This window comes from Babylonia areolata, chromosome 16 (assembly GCF_041734735.1).
Source record: "Babylonia areolata isolate BAREFJ2019XMU chromosome 16, ASM4173473v1, whole genome shotgun sequence".
Taxonomy (NCBI): Eukaryota; Metazoa; Mollusca; class Gastropoda; order Neogastropoda; family Buccinidae; genus Babylonia; species Babylonia areolata.
The window spans coordinates 14,969,500-14,990,862 of NC_134891.1; the positions used below are offsets into that span (position 1 = coordinate 14,969,500).

At 40.5% G+C, this 21,363-nt stretch overlaps 1 protein-coding gene across 3 annotated transcripts in view; it reads right to left on the reverse strand.

Annotated features, from left to right (window-relative positions):
• The window catches only part of LOC143291186 (glutamate-rich protein 3-like), a 56,644-nt gene extending 38,089 nt beyond the window's left edge, over positions 1-18,555 (reverse strand). Inside the window, exons 1-10 of one of the 3 annotated variants that reach the window (XM_076600911.1) lie at positions 18,359-18,554; positions 15,974-16,067; positions 15,238-15,435; positions 12,476-12,664; positions 10,846-10,947; positions 9,287-9,472; positions 7,982-8,189; positions 3,347-3,533; positions 2,241-2,425; positions 196-276 (exon numbers count right to left, since the gene is read on the reverse strand). In XM_076600911.1, coding sequence (XP_076457026.1) covers positions 196-276; positions 2,241-2,425; positions 3,347-3,533; positions 7,982-8,189; positions 9,287-9,472; positions 10,846-10,947; positions 12,476-12,664; positions 15,238-15,435; positions 15,974-16,067; positions 18,359-18,378 — 1,450 coding nt within the window. In that variant the 5' untranslated portion in view covers positions 18,379-18,554. Of the gene's footprint in view, positions 1-195; positions 277-2,240; positions 2,426-3,346; positions 3,534-7,981; positions 8,190-9,286; positions 9,473-10,845; positions 10,948-12,475; positions 12,665-15,237; positions 15,436-15,973; positions 16,068-18,358 lie in introns of all 3 variants that reach the window. The other 2 variants (XM_076600914.1, XM_076600913.1) reach the window with 2 other exon arrangements.
• Between the last annotated feature and the right edge of the window lie 2,808 nt (positions 18,556-21,363).

Genomic DNA, 21,363 nt, shown 5'->3' on the forward strand with positions numbered 1-21,363 from the left:
ACACACACACAATTATTGCAAACACAAGCGCATGATGATTTTACAAAACTCAATATCAACTGAAACACTATACCTAAAGAATATAGCAACAAGCATGACAAAAATTCTCATTATCATCAAATACAGCACACTGCATTGATAAGATTGTGCTGGTGTGAAAATAGAGTTGACAAAATAATAATGAAATAAAACTACCTTTGCTTGCAGGTGATGTGGGCATTGTGTCTTCCTTGTCCTCTCCGTCTCTTTCTACAGGAATCACCACACCACTCTCTTCTGCAAGCCAACATTCAAAGTTAATATACTTCTAAACAATACTTTCAAAGCTTCAGGATATTAACTGACAGAAATGTCAAGATAAACAAATGAAATTTTAATGACTACAAATGTTTAAAAACAACAACACTATAATCATTGTAAATAAATCAGTCTACCATTCACTCAATTTTCCAACTTACGAACTGATTCAACAATTGCTCAACTAATCAGTAATGACTTAATTAATGACTTAATTAATCAATCAAGTAGGCAAATTGAATTGGTAAACTAATCAGTAATAATTAATTAATCAATCAAATACAGATGTTGAGGGCTGTCAGTACAAGTGTTAGTGGCTGTCAGTTCAGATGTTGGGGGCTGTCAGTACAGATGTTGGGGGCTGTCAGTACAGATGTTGAGGGCTGTCAGTACAGATGTTGGAGATGGTGGGGGCTGTCAGTACAGATGTTGGAGATGGTGGGGGCTGTCAGTACAGATGTTGGAGATGGTGGGGGCTGTCAGTACAGATGTTGAGGGCTGTCAGTACAGATGTTGGAGATGTTGGGGGCTGTCAGTACAGATGTTGGGGGCTGTCAGTACAGATGTTTAGGGCTGTCAGTACAAATGTTGGGGGCTGTCAGTACAGATGTTGGGGGGCTGTCAGTACAGATGTTGGAGATGTTTGGGGCTGTCAGTACAGATGTTGGAGATGTTTGGGGCTGTTAGTACAGATGTTGGAGATGTTTGGGGCTGTCAGTACAGATGTTGGGGGCTGTCAGTACAGATGTTGAGGGCTGTCAGTACAAATGTTGGGGGCTGTCAGTTCAGATGTTGGGGGCTGTCAGTACAGATGTTGAGGGCTGTCAGTACAGACGTTGGAGATGTTGGGGGCTGTCAGTACAGATGTTGGGGGCTGTCAGTACAGATGTTGAGGGCTGTCAGTACAGATATTGGAGATGTTGGGGGCTGTCAGTACAGATGTTGGGGGCTATCAGTACAGATGTTGAGGGCTGTCAGTACAGATGTTGGGGGATGTCAGCACAGGTGTTGCGGTTGGGGGCTGTCAGTACAGATGTTGGGGGCTGTCAGTACAGATGTCAGTACAGATGTTGGGGGCTGTCAGTACAGATGTTGGGGGATGTCAGTACAGATGTATGGGGTTGGGGGCTGTCAGTTCAGATGTCAGTACAGATGTATGGGGTTGGGGGCTGTCAGTACAGATGTCAGTACAGATGTTGGGGGCTGTCAGTACAGATGTTGGGGGCTGTCAGTACAGATGTCAGTACAGATGTTGGGGGATGTCAGTACAGATGTTGGGGGATGTCAGTACAGATGTATGGGGTTGGGGGCTGTCAGTACAGATGTCAGTACAGATGTTGGGGGCTGTCAGTACAGATGTCAGTACAGATGTTGGGGGATGTCAGTACAGATGTTGGGGGATGTCAGTACAGATGTATGGGGTTGGGGGCTGTCAGCACAGATGTTGGGTGCTGTCAGCACAGATGTAGGGAGCTGTCAGTGCAGATGTTGGGGGCTGTCAGTAAAGACGTTGAGGGCTACAGATGTTTGGGGTCTGTCAGTACAGGTGTTGGGGGCTTTTGGGGGCTGTCAGTACAGATGTTGGGGGCTGTCAGTACAGATGTTGGGGGCTGTTGGGGGCTGTCAGTACAGATGTTGGGGGCTACAGATGTTGGGGGCTGTCAGTACAGATGTTGAGGGCTGTCAGTACAGATGTTGGTGGCTGTCAGTATAGATGTTGGGGGCTGTCAGTATAGATGTTGGGGGCTACAGATGTTGGGGGCTGTCAGTACAGATGTTGAGGGCTGTCAGTACAGATGTTGGTGGCTGTCAGTACAGATGTTGGGGGCTGTCAGTATAGATGTTGGGGGCTACAGATGTTGGGGGCTGTCAGTACAGATGTTGAGGGCTGTCAGTACAGATGTTGAGGGCTGTCAGTACATTTCAGATCTATTCATCAATACCTTCCGCAGGTTTGCCTTGGTGTGTCCTTCGCTCTGTTACATTGTCATCATCATAATCATGATCATCATCGTCATCTTTCTTTGTTGTGACAACAATCACTTCCTCCATGTGTCTCTCAGAGGGTCGCTTGGCTCTGCGGGGCGGGGCTTTATTCCGCACAAGCAATCCTTTGGCCACCTGACACCTGTTGGAAAACAGTGAAAAATGAAAACAACTTTTAGAACATATATTTCAATTATTTCTGTTGTGTATTTAAACAATATGTTAATCAACAGTACACCAGACTTACACATAAAAACCTGAAGTAAAACACAAGTTCTCTGAGATAACAAAACCAAAAGCATCAACAGTCCATGAAACTATAAACTGAACCTGAGGGCATTGGCTGAATCATTTGATATAATGATAATAATACCAGTATTCATAAAGCACAAACAATTGTTCATATGAAAGCAAATCAAAGTGCTGTACACAGTGATCATTCACATGAATGGATGCAAACATCTGACAACGATAAATTAAAGTAATTTAAAAAGACGCATTACAATATTTATCATTCACGTGCAAGCTCAAGAATAGTTCAAAATGATGAACTGAAGTGACTGAGACAAAAAGAAGAGAAAAAGAGAAAATTAACAACAAAGGGTGGGGAAAAAACAGAGGAAATGTTACGGAAATAGGTGTGACTGGGCTTTTGGTTGAAAGACAGGGAAAGCTCATCCCAAACAGATGAGCCAGAGACATTCAGAGGACTGTTTGAATTGGGGGGTGGGGGCTGGGAGGCTGGGGTGGAGGTGTAGAGGTAGAGTGGGTCACAGAGATAAGCAGGGGCAATATTGTTAGAGTTTGTAGCAGAGAGTGCTGATATTACATTGCATTCTGTGAGACAGGAAGCCAGGGAAGTGACTGTTAGACTGGAATCCCCTCACACACACTTGCACATACACGTCCATGTTCGTATATACACACATGCATACATACATGTTCAAAACATACATAATTGTTTTTGAACAAGACCGATGTGCCTGAACATCATGAGTACCATACACATATTCAGAAATACACAAACATACAGACAGACATATATTTATATACATAAACTCACTTGTAACAAGGAATTGCCCCTTCTACACTGAGCAGACTGAAATGTCCTTGTTTGCCACCAATCTTGGCACCTCGTGAATGGCGGTATTCACAGCATGTGCTCACACGGCTGTCCATCTGTCCGTCAAGGTACAGAGTCAGACTGAATGGGTAACCACGGTGACGGTAGGAGATGAGTTCAAATGTACCTGTTCAAAACAGGAGTAAAAAAGAAAGAAAGAAAAGAGACCATTATTATTCTTTTATTTAAATCTCCCATATTCAAGCAACAAAGAACATACCCTGGGGGGAAAAGTCAGCATCAATACAACCATTCGTTCTGATTTTAAAAACCTCTATCCCTCCTGCCCCTCTTCCAAGTTACCTGAAAGTACAAGGTATTCATTGTCAGTCATAGGTCACTTACTCACAAATGATGTCCGATTGGATAGATGGCTTGAAGGAAGTGTCAAATACTGCTGTCAGTTTTGTCACTGTCATTGTCATTACCTTTGAGTTCAAATGAAACATTAGACAAGACAGATCCATCTCTCATTGTTATACATAATCATTAGCACCACTGTCTTCACCTGATGAAGTGTCCAACGTCTTTTTGGCATATAAGGCAAAACCTTTTCACATGCACATTCCAAGTGGTCCAGTAAACAAGTCATTATTGAGACAAATGGGGTCTTCCACCTGACAAATGCTCACTTAAAGAGCACATTTATAATCCAGAAACATGAAACAAACCATTCAGAGTCTGTTTATGTTCATTGTACCAAACTCTGATGAAAGAGAACTCTGAATATATGCAGGACATCAGTGAACGTCTTACTGGCACTATGGCAATACTTTTTGCAGGACGTCAGCTGACGTCTTATGGGCACTTAACTGGTTAAGTTGGGGCCCTTGGTCTTTCAAAGCCAGGTCTGTCTGTCCAGAAACCAGTTGCTTGAGACTGAATCCACAACTGGCTGATACTTCAGTGCTTCAAGCAACATTACAATGCCATGCAACATCAGACTCTATCTGCCCAGCTTGCTAATGGCCTGTCACATGTTCCAACTGTGCCTGCTTCAGAGGTGGCATGTTTGCTTTTAATCAATGACCAATTCTTCTGTTTTTGCATTGTCTAACTGAAATGTTGAGGGGGAAAAAAATTCAGTAGTCTTAACCCTTTTGCTGCCAGGAAATCTATTTGCCAGGGTTTTTCACAAAAAACAGGAATATATTTTCAAAAAATTCTGTGCTCTTTGTTATTGGAGAAAGACCCATAAAAGTATATATTTTCTGAAAGGTAAATGAATAAAGAATACAAAACACATGATGTTTTCCCATTTTATATATTTTTAGTGACATGTTTTGAAATCAGTGTTTTGTTTTCTGTCACATTTTCAACTTGTTCATTACAAACATTAGTCAGGTAATTTGCACTAAAATATATTTTCTGGACAAATGGATAACTGCACACACAAAATCATACTAGAACAACCACAAGAATTTTTTTTTTTAAAGAGATAGATACACAATACATTGTGACTTCTCCAAGTGATAATATGGATGTGAGGCCACGCCCCCTCAGTCTCCAACACCCTCCTCTTCACCCCTCTCACATGGTCACTTTGTCCAGTTCCCATTAGACCGATTGGCTGAGTGCCAAGAAAATTGCTCACACTGTGTCCTGCTAATAATTCGGTCACTTTCTGTCGTCTGCTACAGCTGTACAGCCAGCATCACTCACCGATAGTCGTATCTTGGCCACTCTCTTGATTGCTCCCTTTATTTTCTATCAAATCGTCCTTTTAATGTTCCTCACTGTCTTCTCCTTCAAATTTACAATTCAGTTCTTTCTAAGCATCAGCTAAAGAAAGCAATTTTGGTTGATTTAGTTCACCACAATCGCATGTCTTGAGCACAGCGTCAGTCCAACATTTTGTTGAGCGAGCGAGGAAAGGAGCCAGGCAAACACTGCGACAGTAACCCAACCAAAACGTTTGAATAAAGGACTGCTTCATGACGTAGATGGTGTTTCTAGCTATGAATAGAATCTAGAAAGATTCCCCAAGCTAAAGCGACCAGTATTTTTGTCAGCGAACTGAATGCAAACCAGGTAAAAGTCACAATATTTCAATGATGAGTTATGTCGTCATTGTGGCAGCGAAGCTTACATGCTTGCGATGGCGAGTTATCTCATCATATAGGCAGCCTAGGGGTTAATGAGACTTTGCAAAATCCAAGCTGACACATGATCCAATGCTGTCAATGCAGCATTCTGACCAATTCACGTATCTGTCCCGAGCAACACATGTTGTGTGTGCAGAACTACCACTGACAACTCACTTGATAAAATTTAGCAGCTCAAGGATATCCTTGGCGCACTGAATGTCAAATTAACACAGTAACAAGTGTTTCGTTTTTTTAACAACACATACTGAAAATAAAAAAGAAAGAGACAGCAGAAAGAAAAGGAAAAAGCTAGAAATAAAACAACAGAAATGAGTAATTTTCAAACACAGAATTTCCAGGTAAAAATAATATCCATAACAAAAACAGCCCCCAGCATCCCCACAGGGAGAAGCTTAGCTCATGAAAGTGTAGCCGGGTTGACTTTTACAATCTTCGTTGGGCCAGCTTAGCAGATGACTTTTGTGACTCGCCGAAGGTTACTAAGGAGGTTGGTAAATCAGTCACAAGTTATCTCCCTTTACAGGGAACAGTATGATTTTTCATCAATTTGTTAAATTATAAACACTTCCTTATAGATGAGATTATAGTTTTTATGTTATTGGACTTCAGAAAGATCATACTTCTCAACTGTAATGATATTATTTGGCCAGAAAGCCTATAACTCTTTTAAATTAATATTTATGTGAATGAAATTTGGCGCGATCTTAAATCCACTCAGTGGAAACATACAAAATACCTTCGTTTTCTATAAATTGATATAGTTGCCATGCAATTTAGATTGTGCATTAAAATGTAAATGATTAAGCTTTCTTTTTGTGTACCGCTTTCCGTGTACACCTAAGTTATAGACCTTGTTCGTTAGGAAACTGGAAGTCAGTGAAAAGTTCAGCCCCTTCACCTTGGGATGTCCAGATAAGGCAACATGGCGACTCTGTCCGCTGAAACTGAAAGTGCGCTTGAATCCATGAAAGTTAAAGAACCGAAAGAGTATTTAAAGGCAGATAAGTGTGTGAGAAATGAAGACAGTATAATCATCCCTCTTTGAGAAATCAGACCCAAAACATTGTTAGTCTTGGCTGTTGAATTGAAACAAATATATTTTGAAACATAAAAATGAATATTCGATTCAAAATGTCACATACCGTGCTTGTTTTGAAGACCTTGTTCGTAAAAAGTGAAGGAATATCATGAGGGTGTGGTCCTTGGCTTCAGTTCAGTTCACAAAGTGGTTCTGAGATTGCCGCGCTCTTTGCAATCGGTTTGTCGCTGGTATTCATTGCGATATCTTTTTTCCTTTGAAGTTTGAACAGCACACACAGTACTTCTTTCCTCCCGTTTTCCCCAGACCCATTGTGAAGCATTTACACAAGTACAATCGACGAACTCGCAACTTTCACTTTTAGAGATATCCCACGGATTCTCTTTCTGGCTTAATCAAGGGCAAATTACTCTTTTTTTTTTTCTAACGAACAAGGTCTATAGGCATGCGATGGTACGAAATGTCTGAAGCATTTCGGCCCCACAAAACTATCCCTTTTTCAAGCCATTGGAATTCGTCAGTGCCGATTTAAGCAAAATATGTTTTTACAATACCTAGACATTTTTATAGCATGTCTTGCAGATGTTTGCATTTCTGTTATCAATCTTATTCGTATCATACATGTGTTGTTGTGTTGTAGTTGGTTTAAATGAAGTATTTCATTGTCGATCACAAGTGCCAAAAGCACCGCCAAGCGGTGCCGACATGGGAGCTGTCTGTTGAGTTTTCTCTTGAATTTTGACATCAAAAATATTTACTCTAGAAGCAGATTCTATAGATAAATTTTATATAGTTGGAAATTCAGGATTTTCAGTTACTTAACTGTTACAATTATATTACATATCGCGATGTATTGATTGTTGTAAAGTACAGAAATGATACATGAACTCGTTAAAAGCTCGTTCATTCAGTGACTTTTTTGTTTACAGTTTTTAACTACATTATTTTTGTAGAAAATTGTTTAGCTTAAGAAAATGCTCATCTCTTGCAGTTTTGTATGATATGTAATATGTCTATGTTAGTTCCCCGAGCCGAAAGTCAGACGCCACTAAACTTAGTCAAACAAACACAAGCTTGGCCCCTCAAGGCTCGCGGAGGGCCGGTTTCATGAGTCATTTCGCGGCGCTGGCTTTGCGGTTCAGCGGAACTGAATATAAGGAGTGAGCGAGTGCCAGACAAATAGAGAACTCTCCTGGTCTGGAAGAATGAGAGAGAATAAAAGAAAAACCAGCGCAACGCCTTACCGAGTCTACCTTGCCTGGCTGCGGCTCTCTTCTGCAAACACCTTCTACCTGTCTTCACCTTCTCTAACACCACCTTACCACCCCATCACAAAAGAAAGGAAGAAAATAAAGGGAAAGGAAAAGAAACTGAAAGAAAACAAGACAGGAGTGCAGAACTGAGAGAGAAGGGGAGTGCAGCACTGACTTCCAGGAGTGAGGCGTTCCTTGAAGACAGTGAGGGTGTTTCCCCCACAGTGCTGCTGCTCCACCACCACCTCCTGTGTGGGGTCCATCCTCTCCCGGGCCAGGTTCAGAGCCCAGCCATGGTACTTCATCACCACACGGCACATCACCTGCTGGTCCCCAGGGTGCACTTTGGCTGTTTCTGGGCGGTGCAGCCTCGCTATTTTGGACTGAGAAGGAAAAAGAAACATGAGCCTAAAATGGACACAAGGTTGTGTGTAACACACACACACACACACACACACACACACACACACACACACACACACAGCTATATACATACACACCAAGTTACCTAAACTGGCATATTAAGACAGACTCACTTTCCCAGTCTGCATGCCTACATTGGTATGCTATTCATTGTTTATGCTGTATATAAACCTTCAACAAGGTCTCAGTTTTTCTCTTTCCATCATCTTTAAGTTCAGTTTAAGTGGCATTTCTGTTGAAACTGATGGAAAAGATCTATTCCCTGCAGAAGTGCAGAGAAACAGGCTGATGTCTGACCAATGAGGACAGCACAATACCATGCAGCACCAGCAAAGATGCCAGCACAAAGTCAACAAGACAGCCACAGACCTTCAATACATCTGTGTTAATGATAAGCTTGAATATTTAGAATTGTGTGTCAGAAAAATAGCATGCATCCTTTTTTCATGCTTTCTTCTTAGTTTCATATTTATAAGACTGAAAGGCCTCTGTGTGTGTGTGTGTGTGTGTGTGTGTGTGTGTGTGTGTGTGTGTGTGTGTGTGTGTGTGTGTGCATGCACATGTGTGCATGCATGCATGAGTTTGTATGTGTGTGCTAGCATGCATCAGTGGTACTGGTATATGTTTGCTCGTGTGCCATGTTCTAACACATGCAAGTAAGCATGCATTATTTTTTTCAACTGCACTGTTGAATGATTACACCCTGACTTAACAGTATGCAGGTAAATCCTTGTGGGTGACTAACAGCTGTCAGTCTTCAAACTACCTTTCAGTCTGCCTCATTTCAGTAGCATCTACATGAAGACAGCATTAGTGTCACTCAATATTGTGCCAGTTCTCAGTCACTGATGGAAGTCTGATAATGCAGCAAACAGAAAAAGAATAAAACCTGAAAATCTTATTTTGATCACACAAATCCAAGTCCCAAAACTGTTAATCCACGTCAAGCATCAAAACCAGCCTTGGTCAGCCTCCCCATCCCTTCTCTGTGTTGACCTGCCCCTACTTCAGCTCCCTGTATGACCCATGACCCCTTCACTCAAACCCGCTTTCTCACATCAGTGGTGACAGGTCGTTTCGGAGAGGCACTCTGCACTCGGCGTGAGCTCAGAAACAGTCGACTCCCCAAACGAGTTTTGGGAGGCAGCGGCACTTGCGACATCATATAAGGGGAAGTGACTCCACACCCTTCATCCATCTGACTCATCAGCATGGCGTATTTGCGAATGGCACCAGTGTCCAACTGAAAGTGAAGAGGTGAAGAGAATATTTGTATTTTCTAGGTTTTGATAAATTATTCCATCCTGCAATTACATGGAAGTCAGAATTTGTCTGTTGCAAACAACAGCTAAAAGTATAGACAGCTATGTAATTGTCCATGGTTAGATTGACTACTTAGCCTCTTAGCCTTAATGGAAAAAAACCACTGTGTGTGTATTTGTATGCATGTGTGCGCAAGTGCACATACAAATGTGAAAGTGTGTGTGTGTGTGTGCATGTATGTATGTGCTGATATAGGAGTGTGAGCATCTGTATGAGTATGTGTGTGTGTGTGCATGCATCTGTGTGTATGCCTGTGTGTGTGTATGTGTGTGTGTGTGCGTACACACGTGTGTGTGTGTATGTGTGTGTGTGTGTGAGTGTGTGTACCTGTCTGAGTGTGTGAGTGAGTGAGTGAGTGTGTGTGTGTGTGTGTGTGTGTGTGTGTGTGTGTGTGTGTGTGTGTGTGTGTTTGCACCTATCTGAGTGTGCATGCTTGTTTGTGTTTATGTCTCTGTAAGAAGTCTAAATATTACTGAGTGAATGTGTCCACATACACATGTATTTTTCTTTTTGTTTTATTTTCTTCAAATCCACTCTAGTCAGGCGCAATAGCTGAATGGTTATGCGTTAGACTTTCAATCTGAAGGTCCCGGGTTCGAACCTTGGTGACGGCACCTGGTGGGTAAAGGGTGGAGATTTTTCTGATCTTCCAGGTCAACATATGTGCAGACATGCTAGTGCCTGAACCCCATTGTCTGTGTAAGCATGCAGAAGATCAAACATGCACGTTAAAGATCCTGTAATCCATGTCAGCATTCGTTGGGTTATGGAAACAAGAACATACCCAGCATGCACACCCCTGAAAACAGAGAATGGCTACATACATGGCAGGGTAAAGAAACAAAATGGTCATACACATAAAATATTACATGTCTGTCTGAGTGTTCATGTGTGTGTGTGCCTGAAATCTGATTGAATGACACAGGAAACGAATGATGAGTGCCCAATGGCAGCCATCAGTCGACTCTACCCAGGTAGGCAGCCTGTTGTGCAAATGATGCCGTGTTTGTAAAGCACTTAGAGCTTGGTCTCTTACCAAGGATAGGTGCTATATAAGTATACATATCAATCAATCAATCAATCAATCTATCCTATGGCATGTGAGGACCTTCCCTCTCCAGAAATCAATATTAGCTGACACTCCTTTCTGTGTTGGTGTTCACATGTGTGCAGCAGTGAGGTAAAACTTCCTAGCATAGGGCTGCAAATAAGTGTTTGTTACAGTTGAGGCAAGCTTGCTGAAAAGTGGCCACAACTTTGACTTGAGCCTTGATTACATATGTAGATGCTCACTGTGTGCAGGTGGCGCAAGTCAATGTGCGACTGCTCGCCAGTCAGACACTGCTCTGGGTTGGCTGGGGTAATGGGTTGGCCATCATCATCCAGGTACAGCACCTGCATTGATTGACAGTTCTGAACAGGTACACGATCTGCATATGTTATAGCTCTCTCTCTCTGTCTGAATGTGTAGAATACTTTCATAAAATAATACTCTCTCAAACCTCTGTGTGTGTGTGTGTGTGTGTGTGTGTGTGTGTGTGTGTGTGTGTGTGTGTGTGTGTGCATGCATTCAGGCACTGTTGAATGCACATGCATGTGATATCTCATTTCTCATTTCATAATTGACCATCTGTTGTTGATACACCTATTTTTCTTTCCAAACCAAGTCTGACATTTCATCTGTTGTTAGCAATCCCTAATAACTTTGAAATCACTCAGATTTCTCTCCTTTTATTTGTCCCATCTCCTGAGCTGAGTAATTAAACAAATACGCATTTTCTAAATATCATATTAACAAGTTTTAAAGCATGAATACTTGATTCTCTCTCTCTCTCTCTCTCTCTCTCTCTCCCTCCCTCCCCCCACCTCCTCTCTCTGTAAACGTTCTGGATTCTTTTTCCAATACCACCCTTTTGAATGAATCATGAACATCAACACTGCTATGTAACCATCAACACTAATAACAATACCAGCCAGATTCCATGTCCTTGAGTGATTAAATAACTGATAGTGTATTTTATACAGACATGTGCCATTTGTTTTTAGTTTGTGCAAGAAAGTGCCATATCTTGTGCAAAACAAAATGATCACTTCAGAGTAGAAAACAATACTCAGTGTAAGCTTTTGATGTTCTTATCATATAATACCAAACTGTGACCCTCATCTTTGACATCTGACCTTGAACTTCAATAAGGATGATGCTGTACAACGTCGTCAACATCGTCCATTCATTATTTATGTTTGATTTAAAACTTGATGTAAGACCCGAGCTGTCAAACTTTCTATTTTATCAAATAATGACATTGGCCTTTGACCTATCATGCTGCTTAGCATATCATAATGAAGGGGATAAGTGGAAAGGTTAAATTCATACTTTGATCCTTTACTCCTTGGAGCTGGCAAGAAAATGCCAATATTAAAAGTTAAACATACATGTAGACACAGACAACCAGAACACACTTTGATTACACACAATATCTATATAAAAAAAAGAAGATCATATATATATATATATATATATATATATATATATATATATATATATATATATATATATATATATAAAACAAAGTTGAAAAACAACACCTATTTTGTTAAACAAAAAAATAAAATCTGAATTTCCACTGCCATACGGCAGCTTGGTCACAGACTACACTTATAACAGGTGATGTAATGCTATTTTTTTAAAAGTCATCTTCCTAACCTTACATATATATATATTCATCTGTTTGCTTTGTAAGCATGATTACTATTCTACCTGAAAACTAATAATACCCATCACCATCAGCTTAAAGCAAATGTATCATTAATTGAAAACTATCATCACTTTCAAAAGATCTTTGTCACTATGCATCTAAAAATCAAACAGTACACTCACAGACTACATCATTTTAAAAATGATCAAATAAATATCAAAACTCACATCCCCTTCCTCTTCTACAGAAAATTGTGAATGCCTAGACTCGCTTCGCACCCCTGGTGCACTGTTGGGACGAAGCTTAGACTGGGTTGTCTTCTCCCTAGCCTTAAAGGTTGGGCTAGATCCAGGTCGCTGTGACCTGGGGGTCAAATAGGGCAGGACATCCTCATCTCCCTTTCTGTTGGTGCTAGCCTGCAGAGAAGCCATGGTTGGTGCACACTTCATCACATCACTAGAAATGCCTGGATGGGGTTACTTTCATTACAAAGGTTGAAAAACAAAATTCCAGGTAGTCATTTAATAATCCATCAATACATCTTGCAGCACAACTTATTTGATGAAAGAATCAGAATTGTGTATTGTTTCTATGAACTATTATATGATTTGAAAATAAAATAGCAACAGATTTTAATTAATTCTATTACTGAATAAAAATCATGTACATATTTCTGTTCTGGCAAACAAACCATTGAACCATTGACACTCTGCTTCCTTATCTACCACCACAATCATAATATAAATCTTCACTTAGGGTCCAACAATCATGATATAAATTTCCATTAGGGTCCAACAATCATGATATAAATTTCCATTTGGGTCCAACAATCATAATATAAATCTTCCATTAGGGTCCAACAATCATAATATAAATCTTCCATTAGGGTCCAACAATCACAATATAAATCTTCCCATATCTCTAACCTCTTACTAATCATGATATAAATATTCATAAGTCTCTGCTCACTAATTATACAATAAATATCCATTCATCTCAAACTAATCATGAAACAGATTTTCATATCATTTATAATAAATAAACAACCTAACAAAACTGTGCACTGTTTCTGTCTTTGCTTTGTGAAAACTAAACATTCTTAATGGTATTCAATACAAAACAGAACCAATGTCTTTGTAAAAATTGTAATTCATATGAGATACCTGGTTTGATGAATAAAATACAATATTGTCCATAGGTTGAAATATTCAACAATGCAGCAAAATACTTCAGTCATGAGTTAAAGATATTCAAACAGCCACTAGTTCACAGTATTCAACCATGAATAAAGCTCACAATATTCAGTCACACACACACCCGCCCCCTCCTCCCTGCCTCCCCCAAATTAATCAATGGACCCACAACACTGAACAACAAGCCAACAGCAGTTATTTTTTGGCCCACCCTACTTATCCTTCACCTTCCAGTATTGAATCTGAAGCCCAAAATGTTAAGATTTCCCACTGATAGCTGGGACAGGGACAATGGTGCAAGTGCTGGATCAGATTAATTAAAGACAACACAGTGCAGCACAGCAATGATTATTTCTTTTGCATTCATGCAAGTTTTCTTATAAATCACAGCTATGATAATTTCTCTTTTATTGTTTATACTTATTTTTAAGGAAATCAAGGGTAAACATGTAATATTAATGTTTGAAAATGATAAGAATAACCTTTGATTCATCTTCGAGAGTTTGTTTTTCTTTTACTGAAGAGTATTGTAATGACTGTGACAACTGGCACCATTCCTAATTATACAAACCTAGAGTTTTCATTCCAAGAGCACATTTCTATAGTTTATCTCATTCTTCAAAATGGAATGACTTATTTTGATTAATACTAATGAATAGCACTGTTCACAATAAATAAATATTTACTTGGAAGTTGAATAACTACAAGGAAACCCTGCAATAGAATATGCAGCCAAAGTAGACACTTTTGTACGCTACCATTCTTATCAAACATCAACATAAAACTGATGATTATAAGACTCAATTACAAATAAATCTTACAAACATTCCACTGATATTGTTCAGAGTGCTAACACACTGCTGTCAGAGAAAGCAGACAATCACACAATGGTGTGAATACCCGATCACATGTGGCTGAAATAGCATTTGTACTCTGAGACCGAGGAGTGCGTTTCATTTTGGTATGAGAAGATACCAAGGTCTGACCATTTTGAGGTGACAGAAAGGGAAGGAGTGTTTCTTCACACACCCTAGAACGTTCAACCTGTTTACAAAACAGTTATGTCAAAGTTATCATTCCTGTTTCATGAGGTAAAGCTCTGTTTCTGTGTACACCTATTTCCATAACAATTATGTACACATTTTGTCGATCCATTTTCGTCATGTTTAAGTCTGAGCATTTTTCTGTAGTAACTGGGTACATATTTATTGTAAAAGCAAAATAATATAGATTAACACAACACACAGATGTTGGTGTGTGTATGTGAGCAAGTGTACATGTGTGGATGCATATGTTCATATATATGTACACGTGTATGTGTGTTTCTGAGTGTTTGTTTGAATTTGTGAGTATACATATTTGTATGGATGTGCACACATTTATGCATGCAGATATACTTGCATGTAAGTGTTTGTCTGTATGCATGTAAGTGTCAAATGATGATAAAAACACAAGAGGGTATATTTGTGTGAGCATGTGTAACTATGCTTCAGCAATAATAATGTTTGCTTGATTCAGGGAAACAAATTTATAAGTAATCATACAGAGCACTGTCTCTAAATTAGTAAATAACTTGTATATTAGCAGAAGCTTGCACAATCTTCACATATTGGCATAAAACCCTCACACAAAGTATGCTCTATTGTGATAAATCAGAGATTTGAAAAAAATTCAGTCTTTATTTTCATGCTATTAACAGAAACAATAACATTAATTATAGTCAAAATTAAATGAACCCATAACAAATCCTAAAAAATATTATTTGCTAAAATAATCAGGAAGAATAAAATCCTTACCCGAACTCTCTGTACAAGTTGAATTTTAGAGATTTCTTCCAACTTCTTTTTTATTTCTGCTTGACGTGTGCGTTCCAGATCAAGAGTTTTGTGAACGATAGCCTGTGCAAGCATATCCTTCACTTGTTTCTTATGCTCTTTACGGCTCACATTCAGTCTATAGGTTGCCTCTGATATGATCTCACCCTGTTTGGATACCTGCACATCAGAAAACATCATTATAACTATGTAATAATGTTTCTCCTTCAAAAACACTTTGAGAAAGATGAAAATATGTGCTCAAACAAGGAAACAGAATGACATATTAAAACAGAAAAAAAAGGTCACAGATTGCATGCTCACAAACAGCACTCTCTCTCTCTCTATCTCACACACGCACACTCACACACACACACACACATATATGCCCATGTGTATGCACACATACACACAAGAAATACACACACTCACACATCACACACAAAAACACAAAGGCACATGCATGCATGCTTCTGCACATAAACACATATGCACAAAAACAACAACAACAAACAAAAAACACACAAAAAAACACACACACACATACACCATACACAAATGTATGCATGACAGTACAAAAAGCATACTTCACACAAAACATATATATGTTATTTCATTTGACTTCTGAAGGTGAAATAATCTTCAAGCACATTAGCCTATTACCATTCTGACTGATTCAAGTCTGTAAAAGCAATAAATATTGGGAGTACACACTCACAAGTCCTGCCTTGCGCAGGTGTCGTCGCATGCGGCCATTTGAAAAGTAGCCTGAAAGATGGTTGTCTGTCAAGCTGTTGTAAGTAGCCAATGGCCTGTGGGAAAAAAAGTGAACCCTCACAAAACCATATATCGAGTTACATACTTGACAACATTATACTAAAACAAAATACACTCAGCCACCAACAACATGAAAACACACACACACACACACAGACAAACACACACACACACACACACACACACACACACACACACAGAGATTTAAGTCAATGTTTAATATAGTTTTAAGTTTACTCCACGTTTCATTAATTGTTTCTCTGGGATAACATAAGACACAAGTACAAAATAAATTAAGCATCTCTCTGTCTCTCTCTCTTCCTGTGTGTGTGTATGTCTATCTCATGCACACATAGACACATGGACAAATACATCACACACACAGACACACACAGACACACACACTCACATACACATGGACAAATACATCACACAAACACAGACACACACATGGTTGTCCATAACCAAACACACACACTCTTGCGCACATTCCAGCATTTCAGAGGATGTGACAAACTAATGTCAAGTGTACAAGCAGAATACATAAAATAAACAACAAAAGAACTGTCCCTTAGTAATATGCTCAAAAGTCCATTCTGACAGGTAAACAAAACATACTTTGGAAAGAAAAAAGAGATTAATTAGTATTTATATTCTGCAATAACTTGCTTCCTCTGGACTCAGTGCTAGAGGGGGTGAGGAGGGAGAGGGGGTGTAGGCAGGGATAGATGCCATGGAGGGGGGCCTGTGGGGGAAGGGGGGTGAAAAGGAGGGGGGGTGGGGCTTAGGATAAATGGGGTGCCATACTATGAAATATCAACACCCATAAAATCTGGTCTTGCTATCTCTGCACTCTGTGGCCAAGGGTAAAGGGGATGGGGGAAGGGAGAGATAGTAGAAAAGGGGGGTGGGGGGGTTGGCGGGGGGGGGGGGGGGGGGGGGGGGGGGTTTACAGCCTGTCAGAGGAAGGAGTTCATTTAGTGTATTGGTAAGAAGAGAAGGGGGAAGGAAGGAGAGGAGGGGGTATGGGGGTAGGAGGGGTCTATCAGTAAGCAGTGTGTGCTGCAAAACCTCCACCATTGGTGCCTGACACACTATAACAACTGTAACACATTGCACAGCTCACCATCCTTCATCAAGAACTAAGGAAACATAAGAAATGGAATGCAAGTATTCAGCACTTGCAAAATGGACCCAGGTTTTATCATTGTTTCTTTCTTTTTCTATTAATGAATGTCTTTACCCACAATGCCTGTTAAATGATACTTTAATCATGCTATTTCAATATTCCTTGTAGTATTCGTAGATCTTGCTGCTGGAAAGCATTGCATGATTACACTTTCAAGTGGCTTTTCTTTTCTTTTCTTTTTAAATCATGGGCGCCAGTTTTCAAATTTTTGAATCATCAAATTCTATGGTCTGATCTGAGAGATGACAAACTTAGTGTGATAAAGGAGTCAGCAATATATTGCGTGATTTTACTAAAATTAACCATTTGCAAGGGTTTTACTTCTTAATTATCTAGTTAACATTTTCCTAACAAAATCTCTTGTTTTAATGATAATAATGATAATGTGCATTCATAATGCACTTATCCTGTAGCTAGTATAAGCACACTGAACAATACATGTGGCTTGAATAAGGTACAGGAATGCAATAATGATAAGATTTTAAAATGAAATTAAAAAAAGCATGAAATATACAAACGCACAAAAAATAGTATTAAAGAAAATTTTGATGTTAAATAACCATTGATATCCATGCAATGCGTTCACTTGATTTAGTAAATAAAGACTTAAAGGACAGAAGAACATGCTACCTTTACTCAACTGTATAGTACAAGTCATACCTTTCCTCATTCATTTTGTTGCATATCCTTGTACCTTTTCCATGATCAGTCTACTGCCATATTCTATAGTGAAGCTTCTCGAAACTCTTTTGATTGTAAAATATGCAAGATATCAGCACCATGCTATAACAAGTTATTTTGTGTGATTTTATGGGATGAGTATAACTGAACTCCAGGGCTTTTTCTTATTTCCCTCAAGTTCATGTGTATTTGTCAAAATATTTTTACTTCAGCAAAACAAACAAAAATAAAAATCTAAATCTGATAGCCAACAATATATATTCAAGAAACAAAAATCCCTGGTCAGTGTAAAAGAAAACCATCTGGAATTATGTTGCGGGCAACCATCAGGAATTATGTTTCAGGCCATAAAAAGGTGGGAAAGGCTGCCACCATTATCAAACCATTAAAATTCGATCACTGGACGAATGTGTTTTCCACCGAGTCACCCAGTGTGTCCAGTTCTCTTATACTCACCCCTGATGTATGTGGCTCATAGTGATAGTCCGCTTGTGCCTCCGCCCACAGCTGTATTTTTTCACGACTGCTATATTACTGTCTGGTCCAACGAAATGATCCTGGCTCTTTTGCAATGCTAACGAATGGAGCACTGGCTACACACCGTTCGCTCTGGGGGCCATGCTCCAAACAAGCTCGGTCGCCCCGGTGAACAAGTCACGTGATCATTGATTGCGCTCAATGACGTTTGCGATGCGAGCAGAAGACGGAGGCAGCACAGCAGCCCAACAATGCCTGTCGAGGAATCCAGAATGTATGACGTAGACCGCAACTCTCTGATAGGGACGGTGCTGCTGTCTATGTGCTGCAACTTTGTTTCGAAGAAACTGCACATTCCTTCCACTGATCTGTTTCGAATCGAACTTGGTCAGAAGACAGAACGTGATCAGTGTTTAAGTTAGAATGTTATGTGATCAGTGTGTTCAGTATGAAGAGAAACGCGGGTCACCCTGTCACTGTCAGTCAAGCACGAGTGTAAATATACGATTGAGTCAAGCACACGCGCACACACACGCACACACACAAAGCGCGTGTGCGCGCGAACGCACATACACACAGAGGCACGATTTCAACATTCTCTTTCCATTCGGGAGTGTGGAAGATATGAACAAAATACAACAATAAGTAGTGGCAGATGTGTCGCAACTGGCAGGTTGTCTTTCTTAGCCTCACGGCCTTTTTCATGCCCCCTTCAGTATCTGTCTCCTTTTTTTTATTTGTGGGATGCTCATGCGTTTTCATTTACTGTAATTCATTCGTTAAAGTATTTTTTCTTTCTTTTAGATTGATGTTCAAGTCAAGGAGATTTTAGAACGCATAAGTATTCTTTGCAAGTGTAGTTAGGTAGGGCATTCAGTATTTGTGCAGTTCAATTTGCTAATGATGTTTTCCATTGGTTGGTGTTACAGTGCTCCTTACAAATTTTCATCATTGAATTTCTTGTACTCTCGTAATCTCACTTCCTAAAATTATTATTTACATTGACTTTGTTGTAGCAATTTAATATTTTGTACTGAGGATTCTATGAAGTCTCCTTTAGCCTTCTACCCTTGAGTGAATGCAGATTTAAGTAAGCAAGTCTCTGTTTTGGTTGCTTATATATCTGCATTCTTTTAATAACTCATTTGCTCTTCTTTGTACCCTTTCCATAGCTACAGATTGTCTCTTGAGGTATGTGTGCCACACATACAATATTACCATATTCTACTTGTTATCTAACCAATGCTTTATACAGTTTAAGAAATATATCTTTATCTGAACAGGTAAATGTTCTCTTAATTACTCCTATCATCTGGTTGGCTTTATTCATTATATTCTGTATATGCATGTCAATTGTTAATTTAATATTTAAAGTTATGCCAGTTATGGTCTTTCTCAGTATCCTGTGTGGTGTTTTCTATTTTCATATGGTATTTGTTTTCTGGATTTTTATTTCCCATGTGCATTACTGCACACTTTAATATGTTAAAATATAGTTTAATTACACATACTTAACCATGACCCAACTAGTGCAGACTCCGACAGGGGTCTGACATTCCTGTCCTGTGCAAACTACTATCCGCCTATGCGGAGAAAACGAAACTACGGCCGATAACCTCCCGGAAGTAGGTAACCTCCCCTTTGTCCCGCTGGCTAGCGCCCTCTTTTTCCGGCAGCCATCATGACTCCTGTTCCTGTGCTCTTCATACGGCTAAGTTTTTTTCGTATTTTCTGCCTGTCTGTCGATTCTCTGGCGTTCTTGTTTGTTGTCAAATTATGTCTCCAACCAGGTCACATAATTATGTAGCTCGATTGGGGAATCATGCTAAAATTAAGGCGCGATCGCAGTCGATTCACTGACACTCTGGGCCCTCTACTCCTGGCCCTCTCAACAACGCCAACCTGCCGCCTCCTCCACTTCCTCCGCTCCCTCTGGTTGACTCCAGACCTCCACCACCTCCTACACCTCCTCTGGTGACTTCTAGAGGTTTGTTGCCACACACTCAAGTCAGTGTTGCCTTTAATGTCATTTTTATCGATCCGCAAACGCACTCGACGCGATCCGCGTTTTCTCGGCCCTGCCAGTCGGCAGTGTATGAGTCGATCTCCTCTACCTCTTTACCCATACCCACAGTTGCACCAATGGAATGTGCCACAATCCCTTTGGGGAAACAACACCAACAAAAAAAAAAAAGAAAAAAAAAAGGCAGCTTGTTTTGGATCCGCACGTTAGACTGGGCCCTATGTGCGATGCGTCCGTGGTGGCGGCCGTGACATCGGATCACGCGACCCCCCACGCGGCATGCCTTGACCGTCTCAGATCCAATGGTGACCGAGGCACGTAGGGATGCCCTCCCCTGGTGTAGGGAGGAAGGTGGACCACTAGGAGACACGCTTGCCCATACGCGTGCACCTCCCCTCCTTGTCCGGATCACCCGATCCAAGGGAGGCAACCCCTGCTTCGGCACCCTTGCTGGTGACCGCCGCAGTTATTTACCTTGCACCGGCACTGGTCCTCACCTTCAGTGCGAGTGCGTGCACGGTCCCACCAAGCTATGCGGTGATGACCCCATCTGCCACACCACTGAGTGCTGCTGTTTCCCATCCACTAATGGCATCTCAGCAAGCTGCTCAACCAAACAATCAGCAACTCATCGCTAACTTGCTGCAGCAATTATGCACCACTCTGCCTCCTGGTGCCACACCTTGTGCCTGCACCGCCCCTCACCCACAGAGCAGGTACGTGCACGCCCCATTGGAACTTCGGCAGTGCTGGATTCTTCTGCCCCATTGCCTAACTCTGCTGTTACCCAGACTAATATTGGCACTTCCACGTTGGAGTGCCTCTTAATAACTCGATCCTGCCTCTCAGCAGTGTTCGGGCCGATCTTGTCTACCCCTTTATCCATCAACACACAACAGCTGAACGTCGGTCCTCTTGCAGGAGCTATTCGCGAGATTGGACCGCCGTTCAGCTACAGGGG